The 18,991-nt window shown below is 40.2% G+C and overlaps 1 protein-coding gene and 2 long non-coding RNA genes across 4 annotated transcripts in view; 1 reads left to right on the forward strand and 2 right to left on the reverse strand.

The window, feature by feature from the left end:
- The window catches only part of LOC123993228 (alpha-1B adrenergic receptor-like), a 33,911-nt gene extending 16,056 nt beyond the window's left edge, over positions 1-17,855 (reverse strand). The window contains exons 1-2 of one of the 2 annotated variants that reach the window (XM_046295138.1): positions 16,645-17,855; positions 7,284-8,835 (exon numbers count right to left, since the gene is read on the reverse strand). In XM_046295138.1, coding sequence (XP_046151094.1) covers positions 8,813-8,835; positions 16,645-17,587 — 966 coding nt within the window. In that variant the 5' untranslated portion in view covers positions 17,588-17,855 and the 3' untranslated portion in view covers positions 7,284-8,812. Of the gene's footprint in view, positions 1-7,283; positions 8,836-16,644 lie in introns of those variants that run through there. The other variant, XM_046295137.1, reaches the window with a different exon arrangement.
- Positions 4,831-10,141, forward strand: LOC123993230. The gene is made up of 3 exons (XR_006831403.1): positions 4,831-4,861; positions 6,121-6,182; positions 7,931-10,141. It is a non-coding gene; the product is annotated as an uncharacterized LOC123993230 (long non-coding RNA).
- LOC123993229 lies at positions 13,595-16,547 on the reverse strand. The gene is made up of 3 exons (XR_006831402.1): positions 14,842-16,547; positions 14,274-14,378; positions 13,595-14,003 (listed from the first exon to the last, which is right to left on the reverse strand). It is a non-coding gene; the product is annotated as an uncharacterized LOC123993229 (long non-coding RNA).
- Positions 17,856-18,991: the final 1,136 nt, after the last annotated feature.

An 18,991-nucleotide genomic window follows, 5' to 3' on the forward strand; every position in this document is an offset into this window, starting at 1 on the left:
GTTGGCATGATAGGCAGATATACAGTACATGTAAACAGGGATGAAAAGTGACTGGTAGCAGGGATATATAAATACTTACAGTAATAAACTAGTGGTAATATATACAATGCCTTCAGAAAGTATTCATACTCCTTGACTTATTCCACATTTTGTTGTGTTATAGCCTGAATTCAAAATATAAAAAATATTTTACAAATCTTTCACCCATCTCCAGGCAATACCCCATGATTCCAAAGTGAAAACATGTTTTTAAACATTGAAATATATATATATATATATATATATATGTATAGAATAAAAAAATATTCCAAAACATTCATCCTGTTTTCAATAAGGCACTAAAGTAAAGCTGCAAAAAATGTTGCAAAGAAATTAACTTTATGTCCAGAACACAGAGCGTTATGTTTGGGGCAAATCCAACACAACACATCACTGAGTACCACTCTTCATATTTTCAAGCATGTTGGTGGCTGCATCATGTTATGGGTATGCTTGTCATCAGCAAGGACTAGGGAGTTTTCTTTGTATAAAAATAAATGGAATAGCGCTAAGCACAAGCAAAATTCTAGAAGAAAACCTGGTTCAGTCTGCTTTCAAACAGACACTGGAAGACAATTTCACCTTTCAGCAGGACAATGACTTAAAACACAAGGCCAGATATATACTGGAGTTGCGTAGCAAGACAACATTGAATGTTCCAAAGTGCCTAGTTACAGTTCTGACTTAAATTGGCTTGAATCTATGGCAAGACTTGAAAATGACTGTCGAGCAATGATCAACAACCAACTTAACAGAGCTTGCAGATTTTTAAAAAGATAGTGTGAAAATATTGTACAGAGCTAAAGAGTTAATTGGCTGAGGTGGAAGAACCTGCCAGAGGACAACAGTCTCTACAGCACTTCACCAATATGGGCTTTATGGGAGAGTGGTCAGACGAAAGCCACTCTCGAGAAAAAGGCCCTTGACAACACAACTGGTGTTTGTAAAAAGGCATGTAAAAGACTGAGAGCATAAGGCAAAATAATCTGTGGTCTGCTGAGACAAAAATGTAACTCTTTGGCCTGACTCATCACCCATCTAACACCATCCCTACCATGAAGGATGGTGGTGGCAGCATCATGCTATGGGGAAACTTTTAAGTGGTAAGGATAGAGGGAACAATTAATGGAGCCAAATACAGGAAAATACTTGACGTTTGCTCTGGTCCAAAGTTAAACCAACTCTCAAGTTCAAAGACTTTCAAAGTTCCTCAATAGAAGCCTTTCCTCCATAGGTTTAATTCTGTGGGCATAATTCTGATAATTCATGTCATATCAAGATGCCCAGGGCTTCAAGGCAAGCTTCCTCCATCCTCTCTCCTCACCCGCAAAATTTAAGTTGCATCTCACGCACTACACTGTGACTATATATTCTATCCACATAATGTTTATACAGCCCGTCATATATATATGTACTGAACAAAAATATAAACGCAACATATAAAGTGTTGGTCCCATGTTTCATGAGCTGAAACAAAATATTCAGAAATTCTCCATATGCACAAGAAGCGTATTTCTCTCAAACGATGTGCTCAAATTACTTTACATGTCCTTTGCCAAGATAATCCATCCACCTGAGAGGTGTGGAATATCAAGCATCTGATTAAACAGCATAATCATCACATAGGTGCACCTTGTGTTGTGGACAATAAAAAGCCACTCTATAATGTGCCGTTTTGTCACACAACACAATGTCACAGATTTCTCAAGTTTTGAGGGAGCATGCAATTGGACAGAGCTTTGAGGGAGCGTGCAATCCACCAGAGCTTTTGCCAGATATTTTAATGTTTATTTCTCTAACATAACCTCCACTGCAGCTGGTAAGTGACAACGCGCAAGCTTTTGTAAGTGACGGGTTTACAAGATTCATGTCAGTAAATGGAATCAAACACTCAACTTCAGCTCCGTACCACCCTGCCACCAATGGGCTGGCAGAACGCTTTGTGCAAACTCTAAAGCAAGGACTCCGTGCAGCAAAACGAGACGAAGGGACTTTGCAAACAAAACTGGCCAAGTTCCTGGCCTCCTACCGAAACACCCCACATGCCACAACAAATGAAAGCCCAGCCGCACTGATGTTCGGGAGGCCTCTCCGCACACAGCTGGACATCATGAAGCCAAACAGGCGTAATGAAGTGCTGAACAAACAAGCCAAGATGCTCTCCGGTGGCCGGGAGCGCCATCTCCAAACAGGACAGGAAGTGATGGTGCGAGACTACAGAAGAGGAGGGAAATGGACAAGAGGGACCGTACACACACAAACGGGACCCAGAACTTACCAGGTTCAAGTGAGCCCAGACATAATGTGGCGGCGTCACATTAACCAAATGCATTCCACGGAAAACAGCACAACAATCGAGAGAGAACAGGCACAGAGAGCTCCCGAGAGTGACACACAAGGAACTGTAGAGGACGGTGGGGCAGTAGAGAGACCCCAGGCTGAAAGAAGGGAACGTGTTGATGAAGGTGCTGCTATAGCAGACGCTATAATGGAACAAGCACACACTGAGGATGTTCAGGAGCCTCCAGACAATCTGAGGCGCTACCCAGAACGAAGGCACCGTCCACCAGACAGACTAGATTTATAAACAAACAAACAAAAACTAACTGTTCAAGTTCAAATTAAAAGATGCAAAATAACTACAACAAGTTCTGGGAAATGTTTCAGTTGTGGTTTGGTAAAAGTAACTCTGATTGTATAAGAGAAGGAATGTTATGTTCTGTTAATTACGGATGTCCCCTTTAAGGATGAAGCGCCCTTGGTCATGCGCAGTATTGTTCTATGTTATTCTGGTACTAACCTGTTTGAGTAAATGTGAAGCTCCAGTTCAATTGCTTGTATTCAGAGTCTTATTACATAAATAAGTACTACGTGTTAAGACACTACATTATCGATGGCAATTTGAATGCGCAAACATAACGTGACAATATCCCGAGGTCCATTTTTTAAAGGTATCTGTGACCAACAGATGCATATCTGTATTCCCAGTCATGTGTAATCCATAGATTAAGTCCTAATGAATTTATTTCAATTGACTGATTTCTTCATATGAACTGTAACTCAGTAAAATAAATGAAATTGCTGCATGTTGCGTTTATATTTTTGTTCGTATATATATATAAATATATTTATCCTCCGGACTCCGACATTGCCTGTCCTAGAATTACATGATTTTACTTTTAGATTTGTGTTTATTGCTGCGCATTTTGAGATATTACTGCACTGTTGGAGCTAGGAACACAATCATTTCGCTACACCCACATTAACATCTGCTAAACATGTGAATGCGACCAATACAATTTGATTTGTTTTGCCTGGCAGCACAGTTTGTTTCTTTCATAATGATTAAACCATGCTGTTACGGTAAAATACAATGTGCTCTTAATGACTTTCCTATACAGATTAAATCGCTCACCCACTCCAAAGCAAGTTTCTCTATCCACACGGATACTGGTGAAGTAATTTAATGTCAAGCTATGTGTTACAAACAACTTTAATTTAAGAGGTTTAAAAATGAACGATATAAAGCATTTGTTTTGGGGGGGGGTTCAGATAATTATTTAGCTGGTGGAACAGTGGAATGGAAATAAAAAAATATATAGTTCCATTCAGAAAGAAACGATTGGTAAATGATTTCTGTTCCAACCCCCTGTTGGTGCCACTCGTTTTTTCCTGTTAACGTAACGACCGCTGAAACGTTTGTAATGGCCTGGCAAACAGTGGAATACATTGGCTTTCCATTGCATCTATAAAAACACCAATGCTGTGTCAGGGATTTAACGCACCGTCTCGACAGTTTCAGCACAAGAAAGAGATGAAATAACTTTCCTTTCACGGGTGTTGATTTTTTTGTTGTGTACAATTGAAAAAAAGTCTGATTTAATATAGTTGATAAATGTACAAATTAGATTCGCTGAAGTGAACGCAACTTCCTGAAAATGAACCCTTGGATTGCGGTGATATGTCTAATCTCACAAACGATATGTACAGATAGGTGTAATTTAGAGACAAGGATTTTGATATGAAATCACATGGTTATACTTCGCTTGATACACTTGTTGAATTATGCAAGTGAACATGACAACAGTAATGAATAATTAATGATGCCGTCTAGACACCGCAGTTGAGCGCAGATAGGCCTAGAGAGAGCGCAGTTGTAAACCCTGTTCTACCCTTATTAGATTCATGTATTAATGTATGCAAATACACCCAGCTGTAACGGATGTCGTCTGGAGATAGAGAGGAGGACCAAGGTGCAGCGTGGTAAGTGTTCATGTCTTTTTAATAAACAAACTGAACATTGGAACAAAAACAATAAACGATGTGAACAAAACGAAACAGTACCGTGTGGCCCAAACACTCACACTGAAACAAACACCCACAAACCAAAAGTAAAACCCAGGCTACCTAAGTATGATTCTCAATCAGGGACAACAATTGACAGCTGCCTCTGATTGAGAACCATACTGCCGAACTCAAAAACAAACAGACTGCCCACCCCAACTCACATCCTGACCATACTAAGACAAAAACAAAGGAACTAAGGTCAGAACGTGACACCAGCACATATTATTTTCTGATAAAAAAAATACCTGATATTAAGATAATTTTCATATAAGAAAAAAATAAAAATGTACAATAAATTGAATACCTGAATTTCCACAAATGCCTGAACTCAATTAAACTTCTAATTTGGCACACAGAAACTAGAAGCCATGAGTAACTGGGTCAAAAAGAATGGTAGAGATTGGCCTATAAGTGGCGATGTTATAGCAGTCTCACTTAAACCCTCATATCTGCCGCCCCATTTGACCTAGACTTTGTAAGTAGGTGTCTTTCTTACTTTATGCTGAACACATATGCATCAATGAACCATATGGTTTGCCAGGATATATTTTCCTTTTGGAAAACCTATTATCATGAAACATAACGCAACATTTGGTTTGTAGGCCCATAGTACAGCTCTTAATTGACCGTTTTAGAAAACCTAAGGGATTAGTTAAGAGAGTTATAATGGCGGAGTTGTAAATCCACTTCACAATGGCCTATCAACTTGAAACTTTTTAGGGTCATCAAAGACAGTACCATGATGAGACATGACATTCCCCCCTGCCACTGCGTATGATCATGACAATATTAACAATGTTACATTTTTGTCATAAACATAACAATTATCCACACTACACGCTAGAACGAGCGCAGAGCGAGAACAGACTGCCTGTGTATTTGTATGCTCATAATAAACCACAAAGTTCAGCATTGATAGCAAATGCAGATACCGCCCTGCTAGGTAGATGAGGCGTGCCCACAAACTTGGATTTAGATAGCATTGTTTACTTCGGCTGAACAACACACAGTAATCTCAGAGTTTCTCTAGGGATTTTTAAAATGTTATTTTTACATTTATTTTAATGTTTCTCATCATGCCTGTGTGCTGTTCTTTGCCTGGCTGTGTTAATTTCAAACAAGTGCAAAAAGGAGTTATCTTTCACCGTTCTACATACCAGAGATTTACCCCGATGTGACCAAAGATTACTTTTCTTCACAATAAAACAGAAGATTTGCTATTAGAGATAACCTAACGTTAGCTATCTTGCTAGCCTAGCTGGACTAAGTTACCTAGCTTACAGTCCCGAGTGGAACTCTGAAAGTCTTTGGGATACAGACTGTCAATCAATTTCGCTTATGTCATGGTCACTTATAGTCTGGTAGCTACCTTCAGCATAGCAAACATATTTGTTTGTTCTATCTTTGACAAATGTTAGCTAACGTAAGCTAGCTAACATTAGCAAATAAGAGTAGCTCAATGTGGTAGCCATCTATTCGACTCTTGTCTGAAAATCACACCAATACTGAAACATATATTTGCCGATACAGCTAACTCAGTCTGTGTGTTGGTAGCAATAATGAATGTATATAAATCATCTATGGTTGGTTAGTTATCAGCTGGCTAGCAATCTTACTGACAATTTAGTGATGCTAGCTAGCTAAAATCATGGTGACAACATTGAAATTTCCATGTTAGGTGTGCTAAGGTAGCCAAATAGAGATCAATTGGTTAAATTGTGTATTTTGTTGTAGGTGGTACAGAATCTGAGTCCACCAGCATGTGCTTCCAACTCCTAGCTCTGCACAAGGTGAAGGTAAATTGGCAAAAATATTTGCAAGCTCTATTTACAGTAAGCATAGTATTAACATGAATTGGCTAGTGTTTGTACTGGTTTGTGTCTGTGTTATGAGGTTCCAAGTGGTAAGTGGTAGCCTGTGGATCACAATGTGCTTTCCAGACCATGTAATCAATTTAGTCTACCCCTTTTTCTCTTTTTACATTTTCTCGTAAAAATACACAAGCATGAGCGAGCGGACACACCTTGTAGTTGTGGGTCAGAAACCAGCAAGGGACACTGAAAGGTATAACATCAAGACTACAACAGTTTTGACACAACCACCTAATTCTTCTCTCTGCAGTCTCAAAACATACACTACCGAATCACTTTGAAATATCCTTGTTTTTTTCAAGAAAATCACATTTATTGTCCATTAAAATAACATCAAATTGATCAGAAATACAGTGTCGACATTGTTCATGTTGTAAATGACTATTGTAGCTGGAAACGGTTGATTTATTTAATGGAATATCTACATAGGCGTACAGAGGCCCATTGTCCGCAACCATCACTCCTGTGTTCCAATGGCATGTTGTGTTGGTTAATCCAAGGTTATTATTTTAAAAGGCTATTTGATCATTAGAAAACCTTTTTGCAATGATGTTAGCATAGCTGAAAACTGGTGTGCTGTTTAAAGAAGCAATAAAACTGGCCTTCTTTAGACTATTTGAGTATCTGGAGCATCAGCATTTGTGGGTTCGATTACAGGTTCAAGATGGCCAGAAGCAAAGCACTTTCTTCTGAAACTCGTCAGTCTATTCTTGTTCTGAGAAATGAAGACTATTCCATACGAAAAATTGCCAATGTACTGAAGATCTCGTACAATGCCGTGTACAACTTCTTTCACAGAACAGCTCAAAGTGGCTCTAACCAGAATAGAAAGAGGACTGGGAGGCCCCGGTGCACAACTGAGCAAGAGGACAAGTACATTAGTGTCTAGTTTGAGAAACAGACGCCTCACAAGTCACAGCTTCTTTAAATAGTACCTGCAAAACACCAGTTTCAATGTGAAGAGGCGACTCTGGGATGCTGGCCTTCTAGGCAGAGTTGCAAAGAAGAAGCAATATCTCAGACTGGCCAATAAAAATTAAAGATTAAGATGGGCAAAATAACACAGACACTGGACAGAGGAACTCTGCCTAGAAGCCCAACATCCCGGAGACGCCTCTTCACGGTTGACATTGAGACTGGTGTTTACGGGTACTATTTATTGGTTATTTACAACATTGACAATGTCTACATTGTATTTCTGATCAATTTGATGTTATTTTAATGGACAAAATGTGCTTTTCTTTCAAAAACAAGGACATTTCTAAGTGACCCCAAACTTTTGAACAGTAGTGTAATACAAAGACGTGTACAGAAATCCCCCGCCAAGGGTTACTATTGATAAGAATGATCTTTCAAAGTCAACGAGCTGGGTGAGGTTTACAGACAGGTCTTTGAGATGATGAAGGGAGTTTTGGTTGTGCAGGTTTGTGCTTAAAGACAGGAAATGTATTGTTGTATATGATAGTGATTGAGGTGCCATTTCTCCTCAATTTCCCATACACACCAATACATACTGTGTAAGAATTGTCCTCCTAAGACTTTCCACACCTTCTGCATTCCCCCAATTTACTTTGTTGACTGGTTGATGCCTTCACCAAAAAAAGACTGTTTCACTAGGCTCCTTCCCCAACTGAGTGTAAAATTTTAACACCAGAACCATGTCTTTCCATCAGCAAATCTTCTGCAAGAGCTTAAGGAAGTTGGTGGTTAAGAAGGTCTACGAGCCCTGCACTCACCACTTCCTTCAGAGTCTTATCCAGCTGGCCGGTACACCGCAGACAGGACAAGACCATTCGCCACAAGCACAAAGAGTCTCAGCTTCCCCTGCCCACCATACCAAACTCCATTGCCAGTCTACCGAAGCCAGATAAAGGACAGTGTGGCTGAACATAAGACCAATGCAGAACCACCTTAAAATATATAGGGATATTTTCTATCAAACTTCTACATTTGTCTCCCTTTATGTACCCACAGAAGATATGCAAGTATGCTGCACAGGGCTCTGTAGCATCAAACAGATGTTAGAAATTCACATATATTCAAATAATGTTTATTCGTCATTCTAACATACAGGGGAGTGTAAACTATTTAATGTTGATTCAAAACCAGAACTACATATTCAACAAGAATGTTATATGGTAAAAGTAACATACAAAACAAATACAGTATGAACAATATAGTACAGTTCATTGTGTCTCAGGAGTAGTAAAGTGCAGAGAACTAGTGATCAGCAGACAATGAGAGAAGTGGTCATGATGAGATTGCCATTCACAAAGAAACATACAGTAAGAAAATAGTGTGATCCGTGTTTTAAAGTTCAGGGAGTATATTGTGTGCATCTGAGATGTAAAGTACAGACATCTGTTGATCAGCAAATTATGGGAGGGGTGTTGTCATGATCAAACTGCCATGCAGCTCCTCTTGAGTCACCTAGGCCTGCTGCTTGTTCCAGCATAATGTCCAATTCATCAAGAGGGATACAGTTCTGCTTCAATGACGCATGCAGGCAAAGGAATTATGTTTCTTTCCAACTAGAATCCACTGCAGGAAGAACCTCAGGCTCCACATGGTATTGGCTCTAAGAGAAAACATATACTAAATTATACTTGATTGTACAGTATGAACTACAGTTGAACTGTGGCAGTATAACGTCAACATTAGTGTAGGCTAATTGAATATGCATACATGTGCACAGGCACAGAGATTACATTTAGAACAATATTTAGCCAAATATAAATATGGCACAAACCTCAATGTTTTCACAGTGACCAGACTGTACAAATTTACCTAGGTAGGTAGACAGTAGCTAGCTACAGCCATGCTTTAGGCAAATGTTTTTATAGTAAAACCAACTTAAACTCAGTTTAAGAGATTTGTTGTTGCATTTAACTGCGATTTACAGCCTAGGAACAGTGGGTTAACTGCTTGTTCAGGGGCAGAATGCCAGATTTGTACCTTGTCAGCTCAGTGGATTTGAACTTGCAACCTTCCGGATACTAGTCAAACGCTCTATCCACTAGGCTACCCATCATGTGGGATAAGTGGGAGCTCAGGATGATGAGTCAGAAACGGAAGCCAGACACTCCACTCGCTGTTTTTTTCTGGTTCAATGAAAGTCAATGAACTAAGTAGACCAGACCCAGCTGCTATTGCATTGGTGTCTATGGGAGGCCCACCCCGTTAAGTAGACTGGAACTGACCATTTTTTTCAATGGTAAACAGCCTGAGTGAACCATCTTCATTTACCCACAATCTCTGTACGACGTTCCCACTAGTAATTACCAGTTGGAGAGAAGTTCAAGTAGATTTGTCCAAGTTGTATGTTGTAAATTCCCACTTGGTTAAAGAGATACTTCGGGATTTTGAAATTGGGGCCATTTAACTACTTCCTCAGAGTCAGAAGAAGTAATGGATACCATTGTTTTGTCTCTGTGTCCAGTATGAAGGAAGTTTGATGTAGTTTTGCAAGCCAATGCTAACTAGATTTAGCTCAATGACTGGAAGTAATAGCGTTAACGCTAGTTAGCAATTGCGCTAGCACTAGTTAGCAACTTCCTTCAAACTACACACAGTGTCATAAAAATGCTGAAGAAGTATATAAAGGGCCTCATTGCCAAAATCCCAAAGTATCCCTTTAATAAGAGCCCAACGTAACTATTGATCAAGTAGACTTTGTCTTATGCAAAATTCATGTTAGATTTCAATTATGCAGACAAACAATGTGAAATATTGTGATTAGTATATCTGTATAATCACATATTGTTGCCCTATTAGGTGGTCTGAACATAGTGAAAAGTCAATATTTTATTCTGTAAAATTAGAAAGCAGCCAGTGCAGTCAGCGTATAACAGCTGCTAGAGTGTATCGACGTGTTCTGGAAGGCTAACGTAGAGTGTATCAACTAATTTAAATCAACATGGTAATAAGTCTTTCACTGATTGCAAATAAAGGAAAATAGTTCCTACATGAGAGTGTTTGCTTTGTTATATGTTATCCACCTGAATGTACTCAGATATAACATTGGGCAGATATTGTATGCGTTGGGGGGACGGTTGGGTGAAATGAGCGGCTCACAGGAAATCCCCCACAGTGGGTTGACCGAGGCTGAAGAAGGCTGTGGGAGCAGGGCTGGGAGGGAGAGGATGTGTGTGTGAGTGTGGTGTGTATGTGCGTGCGTGCGTGCGTGTCTGTCTGTCTGCTCCTATCAGGCTCCTATTACTGGGGCTTAGACATTGAGCCAATGAGCAAGACATTTAAGGGCTTAGAAAAGAAGCAGGAGCTTATTAGGATCAGGAGCTTATTTTCTTTTTTGAACGACAACCTATCCTTAACCCTCCATTTTAAAACTATGGGATAGGAAGAATAGAGGAAGCATGGGTGAGGAAAAGCCTATGGGATTGTCATAATATACTGGATATTTAAAAAAAAATGTGTGGGTATGTCATCAATATGAATGCATGTGACCACCTCTATTCCGTCTTATGTTGCAACATTTGTTTTTTTTACATTGGATAAAAGTAGAGATTTAAAGCTACAAAATGGTATATCATGCACTGCAGTCGAGGAACAATGGGAAAGTAATTCTGCTTTGAAAGTTGATAAACTTGAAACGCCACTTTTGAGAAAATTGCCTTTGAATGTTTTGGTACACCTAGTAGAGAGCTCTTCTTTGTCTACACCTATCCAGCATTGTTCACACCCTCTTAAGCCTTAGCCCCACCCATGTCTTTAAGGATTCACGTGAGGCCATGTGCTAAACAGAGTGAATAAGGTAGTGTAGTAAACAAGAGTTCAAGACGAAAAGTGGTGAAAGTAGTAGCCTACAAAAGAAAAACTCCAGGTAAAAATACACCATCTAGTCCTTCGCCTATACCCTAATCTGACTGTGGTGCAGGTCATGTAGTTCTTCACATTGCCTTCTCTGGTAAACACAAACTATATCAAATCAAATCTAAATGTATTTGTCACATGCACAGGATACAGAAGGTACAATATCAAAAATAGAAAGTATCAAAAAAATATTTTATTAGATGACGCTTACCCAGACACACGTCTAAATTGATGAGTCATGTGAAAGAAATGCTATAACCCCCCCCAGACACATCTAGCTAAGTGGATGGGTCACTATTGTCTAGACATGTACACATGTTCATGAAATACAATAGACGGCCGTAATCACCCCCAGACACACCTGGCTAACTTGATGGGTCATGTAATCATCTGGTGAAGTGGAGTCTTTTCTTAGACATGTAGCTAGCTAGCTAAACAATTAACCACAATCCCAACCCATACAGCACTAGCTAGCATCACAAACAGATTGTTATAGCTAACCACCATACATTAATTTCTGACAAAATTATAAACTTATAATATCTGAAAATATAGCTAGACTCTTACCCATATAGGTGGATGAACGCTTCACGGCTGACTGGAACCCGTTTAACTAAGACGTCCTGTGTCATTTCTGTTTTGTTTGTACAGCTTATTTGTTTTCACACTGACTGTGTGCAGAAAGTAATCCATCACAACTTTTTACCACTGGTCTTTGCCGATAGCACCTGCTAGATTCAGGGCAGCAATGTTGTTGAGAGCAGTAGCAAAACTTTTGCAGTCCTCCATGGCTAAAGTTATCTTTAAAAAAAGGCATGGTTGTAAGGATTATCTACACATACTGAGCAGCTCAAGTTATAGACAGATGCATGCCACATGACAGACCAATCCGAACTTATCTCTCATATTGGCCCTGCCATTATCTCAGCCAATCATGGTGGGAAGGTTCCTTGCTTTTTCCGTGGTTAAACCAACTATTTTTGTAATTTAACAATTGTATTAGTATTTTCAAATGCCTCTCCTGTGAAGTAGTGACATGCGCCATACACCTAGCTTCCTGAAACGGGCCACAGTTATGCTTGGATTCACACCTCTTGCAGTTCAGCTTAAAGTAAGTGGTAAGGTGGGATAAGGTTGTACTGTTGAGTAGCATGATGCGCTGTACTGTATTGTCCCTTAATAAACAGCGTATTACAGTTTTTTGTCATATGTGCGACAACGTGCCTTTTGAATATTGTCTAATGTTAGTAGTAGCGTAGTCAAGGATGCATCATGCAACATTGGGACATTTGACTTGTTACAACAACAAATTATATTATACTTTGAATTTGGAGGTTTAACATATCCCTCTGGTGGCCAAGTTGACTTTTTTTAAGGACATTGGATCGTGGATATATAGTCTAAGATTGACTGATGTGGAATTTGTTATAGGAAATAATCATGGCCAGCTGGTCTTGTTAGCATAGGGCTAAGTGTGTCAGGTTATCTCATGGGAAAAGCTTACTTGTAGCGTTATATCACTTGCAACTATGTAGATGATTTTAATTGGCTGATGAAGATTTTGAGACGTTTTTCAAGAGTTTGCAAAAATGAACCCTTGGTTTTCTGTTGATTGGTCTTGAATAAACAGAGTCCAGAGTCATCCAAATTCTCACATCCCTCTCCGAAGAGCCCTGACGATCAACGGAATACAACCCCAGAATGTTCCTAGAGTTCCATGCTTCTGCTGTCTAATTTAACGTTCCATGGTGCGATTGGAGGAATCTCCTGCTGTCCGACCTTGCTCGGTGGCCAGCGACCTCATCCCAGATAGGAATACATACTATGCAAATTCATAATAATATCCTGGACTTATAGAGAAAGAGAATGTGTGTGTGAGGTTGCGCCTGCCTGCATACAGTATGTTCCTGTGTGTGTGTTTGTATGTGGTGCACGCGTGTGAGTGTAGTGGCGAGGGGAGGCCTAAGAACTTGGCCTGTCACCAAGCACGTTCCCACATGGCTGCTGTAAACAACTTAAAGGTCCCACACAGTCATCCTATTTCCCAAGTAAAAATAGCCTTTGAATGACCAAAACATCACCCATAATATTTTTATGCTATTAAAATACATTTGACCTTTTCTCTCATCTCTAACTATCAGGAAGCCTGAAAGAACAGGCTGAGTTTGCGGGGAGCTCATATTTATGAGCTCACCTTAACTGAGCTCTTTGAAATGCCCTCGTGGTCATTGCCAGGTAAGAAGGTAAACAACGGGCCACATGTCATTCTGAGCCTAAATAGCATGCCTCAACCCATTTTATCTGCAAAATGCTCTGGACTGTTGGATATCAGACAAACATTTGGATTATTTTGTAACTAATTACAGAATACAGTTAACTGATACACTTCTTCACAAGATGTTGTAAAGCCTGAATCACCTTAGAAGCTTCGATATAAGGGAATATACACGAAAACAGCATACAATAAGTGTACCGAACAATTAGCATTAGAAATGACAATATGTTCGTAATTGAGTATATTGATCAGACATTTATTTCAATATTTTACGATAGGCCAGCATGGCCAAAATATTGAGCAACATGAACAATCATGAGAAATAAAGGTGAGAAATAATTTGACATAAAAATACAAAACTTCAGCCATAAGCCTAATATTGTCACCCGGCCGCAATAGTGTCCCAGGACCCATTTATTTATACAATTTGTAACACTCATCTCCTGTCTGAATGCTTGAATAAAAACACTAAATAAAGCAAATTCCGAGTGGCGCAGTGGTTTGCAGTGCTAGAGGCATCATTACAGACCCTGGTTCGATCCCGGGCTGTATCACAACCGGCCGTAGGCGAGAGTGTTTTGTTGTGTTTTTATCAAGGGTGATCTCGTTGAAGAGGAGATCCAGGAGCCTGTCAACATAGCCTGTAATGTTTTTGAAAGGGGAAATGTTAGTTAAGTGGGAAGTGAATTTAATTCCTTTTATTTACTGTTCTGAGATGATGCTTCAATTCAGTGATGTAGTGATCTAGTCATTCTACAATGTGTTTCCTGGAGTTTTTGATGGATTAAATTTTAAATATGCAATGTTTGGTTCTGTACTTTTTTGTGAAACTTTTCAATGTTTCTAATTTGACTTTTTGTGCCTGAAATGCTCAATTGATGCAGAATTGAAATTAAATAACTATGACTTACAGTATATTGGGTCTGTCTTCACAGGCTTCACAGCCTTTCCCCCCTTCTTTGCCTTGGGAAAGATTATTTTGTATCACATCCTTCCTGCTGCAGTTGCCTGGGAAGCTGTGCAGACAGAGAGATGTTGATTTTTCTAAAATGTCTATCATTACAGCTTGATGAAATTGGAAAGACAAAAGGAGATGGAAAGTGAAATAATATTCCCCCTCATCATCATGATTAGTCCCAATGACACAAGCTACATCAACTGTAATTTAAAACAAAAATGTAAACACAATGGAATGGCAAAATATGATTTTCAGGGGTAAATTACAAATAGTACACACACACACACACAACCCCTTTTGTGGACAACATTCTTTTGTGTCAGCTGTGTGCTGGCAGCTCTAAGACTCAATGTTGGAGTATTAGGGAGGAAGGAACAAAAACCATATGGTGACTATCAGGTTTGTTACAGAAAATATACAGTTCACAAGTCAAAGCATTCACAGCCACAGTTGCATTATCTAACATGATCCCACCCAAAATGTTGGCTACTGTGTCACACTCATCAAACTCTGATACTTACATTATGGTCCGTGCTTGCCAGATCCACTGTCAATGATGCATCCGTCTTCAGGATTAGCTTCCTGGCAAGACCCATCGAATGTTCTCCCCAAATTGATAAAGCAACTTCACTTGAAATGTGCACTGCACACGCGTGCCATGACGTAATTTTCAGTCATCTCGTCCACCGTAAACTAGCTAAGAAATGAAAAGCAACCACTGCTGTTGGATGTCTTCACTCTTTGGGAAATAGTTTAAGGTTAATGTTACACTATGTAAGGTTCATTTTACACTAGTTACGACACAGTGTGCTTTTGCCGGCATGTTGATAAGTAGCTTGCTACTGTAGCTAACAGTAATACCACAGATGAAAGGTTAGCAGTATCTTTGGTCGTACCTTCTGCTTGAGCTAGCTACTAGTAGCTAGCTTAAGGTTTGTAAACAAAGCCAAAGCAAGGGGTAGGGGCACAAGAGATGATGGTTTTAAGGTGGTACATATTTAAATGAGTTCAGATAAGATGCTACCATTGCCGTATTCAATTTCCGTCTTTATGTGATGTTGCATAAAGCCGGAAGTAAATCCTTGACAATGCTTGCCTCCTAAATCCAAGTCTTTGACACGGGGGGGAGGGTATAAGTAACTTTATGATCAAACTTTCTCAATGTACAGTACCAGCTACAGTCATTTTTCATCTTTGGGTCACTCTACTTTGAACTGGTTTCCACCAAATAGCATTCAATTTGATTTTTTTTAAAAACACTACGGATAAGTACAAACTCATTCACAATTCAGGTGCTCTACATACTTTCTAAGGAAGATCTGTATCATTTGGTTTAGTGCATGCCTTCACAACTGTCCCAAGCCAATGCATGTATATGGAATTTAAGTGCTTTTTGGTTTATTGTGGGTTATAAGAGGTAACTAATACAGTAGCATACTGGACCAGACCTCTTAGAGAGAGGCCCAAGAGAACGGGATTGACAGCGAGCTCTACTCTGAAAACAACAGCAGTAAATAAAGAGGCATGTTTTCTTAGCCTCCCTCATCGGTCTGCACTGCTCTGTCCCTCACCACAACGTGCCCAGCAGCACGAGTCCACTCTCCACAACATATTTTGTTTAATTTCCTCTGAGATGTTTTCTCTACACTATGGTAGTGGGTTCTTTACTGCTATCAGTCAGTGAAGTCTGGTTTTGGCCCCTACAGGCCCCCATAGACCCCTACCACACTCCACCAGCACCAACAAGCCCCTACAGGCCTCCACCAGCCCCTACTGGACCCCACCTAAGATACCATTTGGGACACAGAATCATGCTGATAAATCAGGGCAGTAATTCAATGGGTGAATATTATCATATATATGCCACTGTCTGGAGATGGAATTTATGGAACTGACGGACCACTTAGATTTACTTCCAGATATTCATGAAAAAGCTTCTCAGACACTTTTCAACAGTTGGTAAATAAAATACATTTGCATCTGACTGAAGGTGCACTGAGACTTTCTCCAGTTTTGCATTTCGCCTCCAGCACCCCCTGCACCACTATTCTGTTTTGGGTGTGGGTAGATTATGGCTTGTGCCTATTATGGCTTGTTAAATTGAATATGGCACCAACATGTATATTAATTTACCATAATATTTTATAATGTGTCTTATCACATATTGAGTGTTGTTTTAATTGTTGGCTATATTAGCATATTATTAGGTTTATTATAGTATTTCATTAAAACTGCTGGCCTGCTGTGTCTTGGATATTCGTTTGGAAAGGTGTCAATAAAATGTGTTTAAAAAAAAAAATATATATATATATATATATACCTACCAATGGGTAACGCAAGGAAGAACGGCAGCCAACAAAGCGTAAACATGCCAACCACGACTCCCAACGTTTTAGCTGCTTTCTTCTCCCGGGAGAATTTCAGAAGTTTCACCGTCAGGGAGCTCCTTGCCTGATTTGCACGGCCCTTCCCAGTGCTGCTGCTGTCATCCTGCACCTGAGATCCCTTGTGGATCCTGAGCGTGAGCTCACTCGTGTTCATCCTCTCCCTCATCACCCCGGCCTCCAAGTTCTTGGTGGTCCGTTTGGCGACTACATAAACCCTAAAATACATGGACAATATAACCACCAATGGTATATAGAAGGAACCGAGGGAGGAAAATAGTGCGTAAAACGGTTCCTCGGTGATGAGGCACACAGTGTTGTCCGGCGACGGCGGCTGCTTCCACCCGAGGAGGGGTCCAATGGATATGACCACCGAGAGCACCCACACCCCAAGCATGGCCAGCAGTGCTCGCTTCTCGGTCACTATGCTCGGGTACTGCAGCGGATGGCTCACCCCGATGTAACGGTCGATAGAAATTACGCACAGGCTCATGATGGACGCCGTACAGCACAAAACATCCACTGCCGCCCAGATGTCACAGAAGATCCGGCCGAACACCCAGTAGTTAAGAATCTCCAGGGTGGCAGACACCGGCAGCACTGTGGTGCCCAGCAGCAGGTCAGCGATGGCCAGGTTTATAATGAAGTAGTTGGTCGGGGTCCGCAGGTGCCTATTGGTCATCACCGCCAGAATGACGAGGATGTTGCCCACAATGGCGAACACGATGAAAGCCCCCAGGACGAAGCCGAGCGGGATGGCACGGGTAAGGTCCACCTCACCAGGCGACTCTGACAACCACGGTGTCCCCACTGTCGCGTCGTATTGTTCCAATAAGGAATAATTTCCCCATAAATGAGCCGCATCGTCAGTGGTCAGATTCATTTTGACTAAAGAGGTCCTCCATAGCAGATTTCTAATCACATGGAGCTGTAGCACACGAAAACGAGCAACACCATGCCAAAATACATTTACTAAATTCGGCCAAGTGTTGTTAGGCTACATGATTAGTGGAGAAGTTATCAAGGATTAAAATTCCATTTGCAAACCGGTGCGTTTTTTCAATTATGAAACCAATTGGATGAAATTGTATGATAATGGTTTTGTCACATCCGTCCACTTGCAGTACAGTCTCGCTTTCTCTTTGTTTCTCTGTTTTTCCCCTTAACTGTCTGCTTGAAAAGTACGGAGGGGGCGGGCAGTCGTCCCTCTTTTTGCTCCTGTCAAGCCTCACTGATCTGCGCGCAATGCTGTATAGGCTCCAGAGGCTCTCTCCTAAACACAGTTTGACTGTATGAATTGGCAGATGTACTGGCAAACAAAAATGTATAGCTCAAGAATAACGCACTAGGAAAATGGCCCTGGCACCGCAGAAAACGCATGGATTTCTTTGTTGGTTTTGTAGCAAGGTTTATGCATTAAACTTTTCAGGGTTGACCTCCACCACATCGGATAATGACCAAATGACCTGGTAAAAATATATAGAGAGATGCTATATAGACAGTAACCTCCTTACGTGACTGTGTGCATTAAAAAAAGTGAAGGTTTGTCTGCTTTAGAACACTGAGCGTTGCCAAGTGGAAAGTGTCTCAGGTGAGAACAAGGGAGGAAAATGTCACATATTTCCTCCAAAGATTAACTTTTTAATAAGGGTTTAATAGAGCACTGCATGTGCCTCTTGATCTGTCATTTAGTTAAATGGAGCGGAAACATTGTCAAGAGTTGAAGAGGATCAATGGCGGAATTTGGCCTGTGTTTGACACCATAGAATACATGTATGCAATGCATAGATGTAAAAATTAATCCCATCAAGACTGATTGTTATCCTTGCTCATCAGTAACAGAAGCTACATTTATTTTTCAAACTGGTGATGCATTAGGCTCTAGGGTGGCATAATGCAAGGATATGCATATTCTTGGTACCATTTGAAAGGAAACACTTTGAGGTTTGTGGAAATGTGGACGGAATGTAGGATAATCTAACACAATAGATCTGCTAAAAGATAATACAAAGAAAAAAAACCTGTTCTTTTGTATTTTTTTTGTACCATCATCTTTGAAATGCAAAAGAGAAAGGCCATAATGCATTATTCCAGCCCAGGTGCAATTTAGATTTTGGCCACTAAACGGCAGCAGTGTATGTGCGAAGCTTTAGACTGATCCGATTGACCATTGTATTTATGTTAAACATTTTCGATCAAGACTGCCCACGTGCCTAATTTGTTTATTAATAACTTTTCATTTAAAAAAAATGTGCACTCTCCTCAAACAATAGCATGATATTCTTTC

This window comes from Oncorhynchus gorbuscha, linkage group LG13 (assembly GCF_021184085.1).
Source record: "Oncorhynchus gorbuscha isolate QuinsamMale2020 ecotype Even-year linkage group LG13, OgorEven_v1.0, whole genome shotgun sequence".
Taxonomy (NCBI): Eukaryota; Metazoa; Chordata; class Actinopteri; order Salmoniformes; family Salmonidae; genus Oncorhynchus; species Oncorhynchus gorbuscha.